Source organism: Rattus norvegicus, chromosome 8 (genome assembly GCF_021556685.1).
Source record: "Rattus norvegicus strain SHRSP/BbbUtx chromosome 8, alternate assembly SHRSP_T2T, whole genome shotgun sequence".
Classification (NCBI taxonomy): Eukaryota; Metazoa; Chordata; class Mammalia; order Rodentia; family Muridae; genus Rattus; species Rattus norvegicus.
This window is the reverse complement of record NC_141541.1, coordinates 67,830,494-67,840,411: the sequence shown is the minus strand read 5'-3', so window position 1 is coordinate 67,840,411 and position 9,918 is coordinate 67,830,494. Positions and strand designations below refer to the sequence as shown.

General features: G+C 50.2%; 1 protein-coding gene across 44 annotated transcripts in view; it reads right to left on the bottom strand.

The window, feature by feature from the left end:
• Positions 1-344: 344 nt before the first annotated feature.
• The window catches only part of Gramd2a (GRAM domain containing 2A), a 37,369-nt gene continuing 27,795 nt past the window's right edge, over positions 345-9,918 (bottom strand). For 43 of the 44 annotated variants that reach the window (XM_087561088.1, XM_087561057.1, XM_087561095.1 and 40 more), the window contains 11 exon segments: positions 9,805-9,897; positions 8,501-8,558; positions 8,097-8,172; positions 7,439-7,542; positions 6,756-6,854; positions 6,406-6,477; positions 5,727-5,789; positions 4,267-4,411; positions 3,923-4,019; positions 2,714-2,818; positions 345-2,561 (listed from right to left, as the gene is read on the bottom strand). In XM_087561088.1, the coding sequence (XP_087417214.1) occupies positions 2,558-2,561; positions 2,714-2,818; positions 3,923-4,019; positions 4,267-4,411; positions 5,727-5,789; positions 6,406-6,477; positions 6,756-6,854; positions 7,439-7,542; positions 8,097-8,172; positions 8,501-8,558; positions 9,805-9,887 (906 nt within the window). In that variant the 5' untranslated portion in view covers positions 9,888-9,897 and the 3' untranslated portion in view covers positions 345-2,557. 44 annotated transcript variants of the gene reach the window in all.

Genomic DNA, 9,918 nt, shown 5'->3' with positions numbered 1-9,918 from the left:
TTTCCATGGAGAAATTTTTTTAAATGCACTAATTTTTTTTTCTTTCGGGGGGAAGATTGCAATTATAGAAGGCAGATACAGAGGGATAGGGGAAATGAGTGGGGTTGGGGTGCATGGTGTGAAATTCAAAAGAATCAATAAAAAATTAAGAGAGAGAGCTCCTGTCTCAAAGTGAATGGCGCCTGAAGAACAATACCCAAAATTGTCCTCAAATACACACACACACACACACACACACACACACACCCATACACAACACACATACATACACACCACACACACACCCACACACACACACACCCACACACACACACACAAGTATGCACAAAGTGAAATCCACAGGACACTAGAAAAATCGAGGTTTTTATTTTTTAAAAAATATTTTTTCAGTACCTGGGAATTAACCTGTTTTTCAAAGGCTGATGCCACGGTGGAACAGCCCACTCTTGTTGAACCAAACCCTCGGAGAACCGGAGGGGCATTAGCCAGTGTAATCAGGAATGTATAAATGCCCACAGATCATGAATGATCACAACTGTCACACAGCTCCTCCAGAGGAGCAGGACGGGCAACCACGGGGAGAAGCAGAGAGAGGACCCTTCAGAGGCATGGACACACCCATATCACTCAAAGCTCTGGCCTCAAGTCTACCTCCAAAGTCAGCTAGCTGCCCTACAGCCCGCCTCCTGTCCTCTCGGCCATGGTTGGAGAATGGGCTTTCCAGAGCATGTTGGCACAGCCTTGTGACTTGGCACCTCTCATGAACCCTGGCTCAACCTAGCAAGGCTCAGAGAATGGATCCGTACTCTCACGTCTCAGCAAGGACCAGAGAGGGAAAGCACTGGGGCAAGGAGGATTGTTTCTGTTATATGATGGGAAAGACAAAAGGATGGATGGGCACTGGAGGATGGGCATCTGACAGTGTGGCCCTGGAAGGAGGACCAAATGGACACCGGGCTTCACCTGAGATGTAAAGATTTGGTACAAACAGCATACAAGGCTGGGCTCCATGTTCAATCCTAGGAACCAGAATAGGGAGATGATGGAGAGCCCTCCAGTCTAAGCTCAGGAAGTTGTCACCCACTGTCCCTTTCTCCAGTCCTGCTGGGATTTGTCCTGAATGAGACAACCACAGCCCTGCAATCATTTCCACCAGGGTTTCCTCCCCCAGTTAACTTGACAGCACAAGAGAAAGGGGGAACAGTGGCTATTCCCATTACCACTCCTCCCACCACCTGTACCTTTCCTTAATACCGCGGGCTTCCTCCCTAAGACCCTTCTAGAACCTTCAAAGCCACTGTCTTAGCAGATGAGAGTCCTGAGGAGATGAACAAGAGTTCTTTTTAGGAAAAAAGTAGATGGGGAAGATTCTCTATGGCAAAACCCTCAGTGTGCACCAATCTCACCATCTACCCATCCTCTCCCAGCAAGGGAGTCAGAGATCTCCTCACCTGGTCTCTGCACGGAGCCTGTCCTTACTTATGATCACTGGAGTCCTATGGAATGTCCTAGAGCACATGGACTGCAGGTCCATGGCATGAGTGAGCTCTGCCAAGAAGGCCACCGTTGCAGCTGGATCTCACTGCCCAGTCAAACCACCCCGACAAGTGCAGGTGGCCATGCAGGAGGTATACCAGCCACTAGACCTTAAATAAAATTCCCTGCCTTCCTATTGCTAATGTCTAGGACCTTGGGAATGTCTGTGACCAATAGGAATAGACCTACCACCAAATACCCAAGTACCGGTTCCCCTTGTCCTACCAAGGAGGAGACTGCTCCAGAATGGGAGTTCTGGGACCTCCAATCTCAGCCCCACACCCTTCCTCTCCTGCAGGTGGCATCTTCCCAAATTCAGCTAGACAGCTCTGGGCAGCCCAGAGTCACCCAGCTCAGCTCAGAACACTAAGATTGGTCTCTTGATAAGCCCTGCTCTCTTCTCCATATCCCAATCTTCCCAAAGGCCCCAGTGCTCCCTGAAGGAAAGTCCTGTGGGCTCCAGAACAAAGATTCTGAGAGATCTGAGTGAGATCACAGAACGCTGGTAGGGATGCAGCAGAGCCCACACAGCGGTTTGTGCCTCCGTTATTTCTCCAGCACACACACACACACACACACACACACACACACACACACACACACACACACTCCACTCCCTACACTCACTAGAATGTGTCATGTGACAGCAATCCAGGTATCAAAGCCCTTCATCCCCGGAGGTGGCCCCTAGGGCTCTGTAGTGTGCCAGAACCATTGCTTACAATAAAACAAGGTAAGTGTCGCTGAAGCTTAGTGTACAGAACTCATCAACTGATTAAAATACAAAAACAGTCTAACATTTTGTTTGAGTCCAAAAATTATAGGAGCCAGTGAATCTGTAAACAAGTACTTCAGATCGCTCACTGAGGGAAGTGTTGGGGGAGGGGTCTGGAGGAAGGATCTAGAATATGTTCTTCATACTCAGTCCCAGCACAGCTGCAGTATAGACCCAGGAATCCTTGGTAGAGACAGCACCCAGAGCATCCTTGGTTAAGGTGTGCAGATGAAGACCAAATGGCTGTTACCTGCACACAAGATGCTTAGGTCAGAGGAAAGGCCTGAGTGAGATCTGTGTACCCTGCACACATACCCAACCCTGCTTAGGACCAAATTCAATCAGTGGCACCCTGGTCCTTCCCTTCTATCCCAAAGGTATTGGGAAGAGAAAGGGCCTTACCTGTCCCTTGGGAGTGGACTGCCCCAGTTCAGGGAACATAACTGCTGCTCCAGCCGGGCGATTCGGAATGCCAGATAGGACGAGGACAGGACTAGAAAGCAGATCCTAGAGAAACAGACAACAAGGGCTTGACTCTTGTCTTGTTCTTGATTTTCTGGCTTTGTTTTGATGTAAATATTTATTTGTATTCATGTGTGTGCAGAGGCCAGAAGAGGGTATCAGATCACCTATACCTGGAGTTACAAGTGGTTGTGAACTGTCTGCTATGGCTGCTAGGAGACAGAACTCCTGTGTAGACTTAACTGTCTGCTCTGATTAAAGAACTCTATTTTGGAGGTGCCCATCCTCCACCCTCTTCTCCCATATCATCTCAATTCACTCCATCTAACATTTGGTACCAAAACCAGGAAGGGGATTTGGGGCCCCACATCCCAGCCCTCTCTCTCTCTGGGTACCCTTTCCTATCTCCCCTTACCCACCTCCGTCTTTGTGAGACCCAAACCACTGAGCACACAGCTGCTTGCCCAGCTTACTAGGACTTAACAGCCATCCATCTCAAGCTGAAACCTCTGAGGTTTTAGTCCACCAAGTAAATGAGTTTGGGTCTTCTATCTGCCTTCCTTTTTCTATCCTGACCCCTTTACTATCTCCCAAAATCAAGAGCAGAGGCTCACTGCCAACTGTCTACTGGCTTGCACCCACCCCAAATCACTGGAAGGGAAAAGACACCTAATGTTAACCTATGACTTTCATGTGTATGGGCATATACATGCACTCACATACATTTGAACATGCATACATCACATGCATGTTAAAAAATAAAATAAAGCAGGAGAGGGATGCAGACAAGCCAGGGGTCCTGAAAAGTGTCCTGACAATAAGCAGTGAGGAAACGTGTGTTTTCCTGGCCTCTATTTCTCTCAGTGATCTGATGGGCTCCTTAATTCCGTTAGCCCCTTCTCTCCCCAAGCCAGGGAAGCAACTGTTCCTTTTCTCAACAGTTTGCACTGGTCCTTATCACAGCACTGCCTGAATTCTAAACACAGGAACTCAGAAATAAAGCTGGAAGGATGAGCCACGAGGCCTTCAGAAACCGCCCAAGAGCTTGAAGTTGACTCGAACATTCCCTCGAGTCTATGTAATAACCACTCCACCCTCTAAACCCTGATTTCAAACACCTAACCCCCCCCCCCCAGTATAAACACCTACATCACAAAGATGACCTTGAGGAGCCGGGAATCCCACAGCCTCAACTCCTGGTCCGTGGTGGGCTCTTCCTCCAATGCATCTTTCTCACAGACGGCCTCTGCAATGGGAGAGCAGCTAGGTATCTTCCGGGGCGTGAGGGGCCCCAGCCAGAGTGGGGCAGCTCCCCTCCCACCCAGCCCCCACATCATGTGCTGAAGCTGCCTGGGCTCTTGGATTTTCCATATGGAATTGGACAAAGAAAGAAAGACCTCTCAGAAGCCTGGCTAGCCATGCTGCACCCTTTGCATAGAAGAGAAAGGGTTAAGCCTCGAAAGCAATTGCCACAGATGAGATCCTGAACTCACCAGACCCTAGAGGCTTCATGGAGGAAAAGCAGCTATCAGCGGAGTCTGTGGGTATCCGAGAGACACAAGAGATGTTGTCCGGGAGTGACAGGGATGGGGAGGCTGAGCACGCTTTTCTCCACTTCATCTCAGGGATGAGGACTTCCTGCAGAAAAGACAGAACTGAATATCTCTTTTCCTACAACACGTCTCTCTTAGCTACTCTCTGGCTGTACCCTCCCTCTGCCAAGAAAACATCTTCTATGTATTAATAACTTTAATTATATTATTCAGTATTATTACTAAAATGACATTTGGTTGAATTTTACATCACTTAAAATAATTTCAAACATGGGAGAGCACCAACTGACTGCTCTTCTAAAGGTCCTGAGTTCAATTCCCAGCAACCATATGGTGGCTCACAACCATCTGTAATGGAATCCAATGCCTTCTTCTGGCGCATCTGAAGACAGCAACAGTGTACTCACATACATAAAATGAATAAATAAACCTTAAAAATAATAATTTCAAACATACATACAATACATCATTTCTCCTACAAGCATGGCCAGCTTGCCAGTAGTTAAACCACCAAAGAAAATAAGAACCCCTCCCCCAAAACAATATCTGTGAAGTCCACAGTGGAAGAGTATAGTGGCTATGTTAGGTCAAACAATCTGGCACATGCTCAGATCTGAGTCCAAGACGGCCTCGGATGGTACAAATTATGGCCTCTCCTAAACCAGGCTCTTAAGTGAACCAGCCACTGACCTTGGCAGAGGTGACTTGCAGTTCCTATCAATACAGCAGGGAACATCGCCTTCTACCCCTTGCATGGTGTTCCGTATACCCCATGCTTGGCTAAATGCTTAATAGTTACTGAGGAGGGGCCAAACACCTTGAGGCCACTGTCATTCCATCCCTGCCCTCAAACTCGGCTCTCCCTACCCCAGGGCCTCAGCTCCCAGAGGAGACCACTGGAGTCTCAGCAAGGCAAAGTCAGGGTTGTCAGTGACAGCCTTGAGGTTCCTTTTAAAATGGTGTGTGTGTGTGTGTGTGTGTGTGTGTGTGTGTGTGTGTGTATCCCCAATTGAACTCAGGTCCTCTGCAAAAGCAGCAACCACTCTTAACCACTGAATGCTATTAACACTGCACCACCTCTGTAGCCCCTGGCCTTGGAGTTCCTCTCTAAGGATATGTCTGTGGCTTTGAAGGTCCTCCCTCCTCCACCAGAAGAAAGAGTGGATGACTGGCTCTGCATCCGCTTGGCCCACCTGGCCAGTGTTGGAAGAATAGGCTTCTGTTCAGAGACAGCTAGTCTGCTAAGGACCTATGTGGTCTGCATGGCATGTAGTCTAGGACACTCTCTGGCACAATATGGCCACTGGCTCTAGAACCTGGTGCGCTAATTCTTCATGGTGGTCCCAAAGTTTTGAAGACCTGCTCGCTCTTAGGCCCTTGCTCCCAGCCTCAGCTCTCACCGGGGACTCGAGTTCCTCTTCTTCCGGAAATTTCCGTATACTCAGACTCTTCTTGCTGGAAGGCTAGGGAGAAAAGGGAACAGGCAAGATCAAACCTGTGAATAAGGTACCTGGTGTCAGGCAAAGCCCAGGTCACGGCAGTGTGTTAGGGCATATTTCATACGACTGTAGAGGGGCAAATCCCAGGCAAGTAACTCTTTTCCTTCTATGCCCCTGCTCCTCCCTACTTCTCCTTGTTCACCCTGGCCAGAGGACATACTGAGAAGCAGCCGTGTGCTCCTGTCTATTTGCATATCGAGGAGGCACAAGTGAGGCAAACGTACACATGAACACACCCAAGGACAAACCAAAAGATGCTCAGTGATGCTCGGTCCAAGTACAGCCTCTGGTGCTCTGAGCCCCGACATTCTCCCATTCTCCTCTCCTCTCCTCTCCTCTCCTCTCCTCTCCTCTCCTCTCCTCTCCTCTCCTCTCCTCTCCTCTCCCTCTCCCCTCCCCTCTCCTCTCCTCCCCTCCCATCCCCTCCCCTCCCCTCCCCTCCTCTCTCTCTCTCTCTCTCCCCCCCCCTCTCTCTGCCCCCATTCCTCATGCTAGAGAGCCAGGCTAATCTCCCCTAACAGCCTCCTCCCAAGACCTGAGTGCAGTCTCCCAGCTAAACCCTTGCCTCTGGGTTCCATACCTGTAGGTGAGTGCAGACCCTCCTCAGCATGTCATATACGCTGTCCCGGGAAAGCAGAGACACAAACACATACTGAGCCGTGAAAAGAGAACAGAAGCACTAGGGTAAGCTGGGACTTCTTAGTCCAGGGGCTGGGGAGGGGGGGTAAGCCCCGAGGTTTATGGGGCCGTGGCAACCAACAAGACCTCCCACCTGGGAAAGCTTCTCCAAGCTCATTAGCCTGAAACACCTGCTGGAATGCTACCTTGCAGGGACAAGTAAGGGTCTAGGAGTAGGCCAGTGTTGGGACCTGAATTTCTGGCGCTATGATGGGGAAAGGACAGGAGATGTTGGCCCAGAGACTCACAGACCTTCTGGCTGGTGTTTGTGGTGATGGCCAGTCCATTGGGAAGAAGCCGTGCCATCTTGTGCTTTTTGATCAATTGCACAGATGCCACAGGAATGACCACCTGAGAGAGAGAAAGAGAGAGAGAGAGGGGGGGGGGGGGAGATGCTTCTCTTAGGACTTACCCTACAAGAACACAGACCCTCAGCTCTCTCCACTGGCTCTGCATAGCTAGCACTCAGCTAATGTTGCTCACCCTGGGGAAGCCATGTTTGTGTGTGGTAGCAGGCAGGCATCTACAACTTCCACTTTCTCATTTGGGGTGCCCTTCCAACTATTCCCCCTCCTTGCCCAGCCTTGATAACTCACTGCTTTAGAGTCCGAGTCCCCTGAGTTGGCTCTTAGTGACTCCCCCTAAAAATGACACTGTCCTCGGACCCTGAAAGCATTTCTGAAATACATGAAGCTGGCATAACTTAGCTGTCGCTGTCCAGGCCCGATGTATGGTCAAGATCAGGCCTGTGTTTCAGAAGAACCACTTCCCTGCACATGGGATGAAATAACTTGATACTGCTCATCCAACCAGTGACAGGCCTCACCATGTGCTGAGCACACAGAGGGACAGGAATGGCTTGAGGCATGCCCACGGGACAGAAGACCGTCCCTGGGCAGGGGCCTTCCTGGGTAACAGCAACTCATCATTACTACCTTGATATCCTTGCCAAAGAGGCTGGCATGGAAGCAAAGCCAGTTGGGCGAAATATACAGCCGACCATGGAGAAGGAGGTCTCTCTGGAGGGCACAGGAACACACTGAGAAGTCACAGGAGAAAAGACAGCCATGAGTGAGGTTATCCCAGAGAACCCACCTTTTCACCTGTCCTCAAACTCTCCTGTCCCCATCCCAAACAATCTATCCACAAGCACTCGAAGGACCCTTCCAAGAATCCTGAGTGTCCCACCCCACCCCACCAGACTGCTGGATGTTTTCTCTTTCTCCATTACCCACGAGGTCTAAACACTTCCAGCCCAGATCTCCAGCACTGGATTTCTGTTGCCTCAGGATGAGACTTTACCCTGCCCTGAGAAGGGGGTATAGATTGTGCAAATGTCCCTCCATGCTCAGTGAGAGGCCTTGGAAGGGGACAACACTCACTGGTGAGAGGGAACAGAAAAATGGCAGTCTCACCTTTTGTCAAGCAAACCTGTCTAATTCAACTCTACATCCCAAACCACCCCGATTCCTCATGCTTTTGAAGAAAAAAGAACCAAGTGCCTTTAAATTGTTCCCATATGTAAATTAAGCATAAAGGTAGCCCAAGTAGATGACCTGGGTGCTCATCAGCCATGTGCTGGAAACTGCTCACCTTTGACAACCATCTCCTCCAAGGGGATATCTTTAAACAGCTTGTGGTATTGTTGGTTGTATTTGTTTAGTAGTGTCTGCAAACGTAAGACCAGCTCTGTGATGCTACAGGCTAGAGATCAGACCAGACAGGGCCTCGCTCCAGCCCCCAGGAATAAACATAGGGACCCCTGGGAAACAGGTATGAAGGGCTAAGCCTAGCTCATCCTGTTAGAGTTGAGTTCTGACAGGGAGCCACTGAGTAGAGGGGACACATTATCCCCACCAAGGCAAGGGCACTCGCTCAGGTCTCCTAGGTTCTTGCTATAACAGGCTTGTAGTATAGCCAAGGGGCCAATGGTGAGTTTGGGCATCCCAGGGCACTTCCCTCAGTGAGCAGTACAAAGGCAGCCCACACACACTTACCCCTTCCCGGCCATACTTCTTTATCTCTTCACCCTTTGAGCCTTCTGACCAGTGCAGACTGCAAAGGAGACATTCCATTCCAGGCACAAGAAACCCTTGAGTCCTGCCCATGTATCCTCAGTGCCAATTCTGCCCTGGCTTTGAGCCAGAAGATTGGAGCAGAGATTGGAGACTAAGGCCCTTCTCTAAGAAACACCGTAAAGAGTTAAGAACTTCAAGCACACTGCTCCTCTCTGGGGAAGGGCACTCACAGGGCCCCTTCTCAAGAAGAAGCGCCACACCCACGAAGGTATGCTTGGCCTGAGCAGCCCAAGATGCTGGGTGCAGACACTCCGATTTCTCTAGCCAAGGAGTGAGCAGAGGCACAAGCAGTGCGGATACAGGGACCACAGTTTGGAGGTGGAAGCATTAGACTCACAGCTCCAGGGCCATGATCTGGACAGATCTGTCCTCCTTGAAGCCTCCTTGGGCAGCCTGCAGTTCCTCATTGAGATACTCAGCACACTCAACTGACTTATTGAGGCTGCTGATCGGGGGGGGGGGGGGGGGGGGGGGGGGGAACTCACTGAAATGCTAAGCTTTGCCCTGGCCAGGTGGGCGGGGTAAAGACGAGTAACCTGAGAAGCCTGGCCCTGCTAGGTCCCACTGCACAGGGGTGGGCTGGAGGGTGGGAGGAAGAGGCCTCAGCAGTCTGGGGTCCAACCTATAAGACATGCTAAGGGATCCCCCTCCCCTTCCACCCCTCCATCCCTCCCGCTCTCGCTCGGTCTCTGTCTGTCTGTCTCTGTCTCTGTTTCTCTCTCTGTCTCTCTCTGTCTCTCTCTGTCTCTCTCTGTCTTTCTCTCTCTCATTTGTATGTGTACAGGTATGCATGTTTGTATGCTTGTGTGTGTATATATACTTTTATATGAGAGAGAGAGAGAGAGAGAGAGAGAGAGAGAGAGAGAGAGCGTATGTACGCCAGAGGATAACCTTGAATGTCATTCTTAGGAAAGCTTTTCCTTTTTTCCTTTGAGGCAGTGTCTCTCACTAGTCCAATTAGGCCAGACTGGCTGTCCAGTAGGCCTTGCAGATCCTCCTGTTTCTACCTCCCCAGAATTACAAACACACACCAACATAACGGGCCCTTTTCCTTTCACATGGGGCTTGGGATTGAATTCAGGTCCTCACGTTTGGACAGACAAGTACTTTGCTAGCTGAGGCATCTTCCCAGCCCCTTAAAGTCCCCTTGATAGCCAGGTTATAGCCTGACAATCCCCACCCTTCCCAGTCTGGATTTATCTCTGATTGGAAAGGGGCCTCACCTGCTATCTGGGGGCTCCTGGACCTTTCCTGGTTTCTCCATGCAGGACACATGGTTCTTCAGAGGCACCATCTTCCCATGCATTTGTTGGTTGCTAGAGGGAAATGTGTCCATG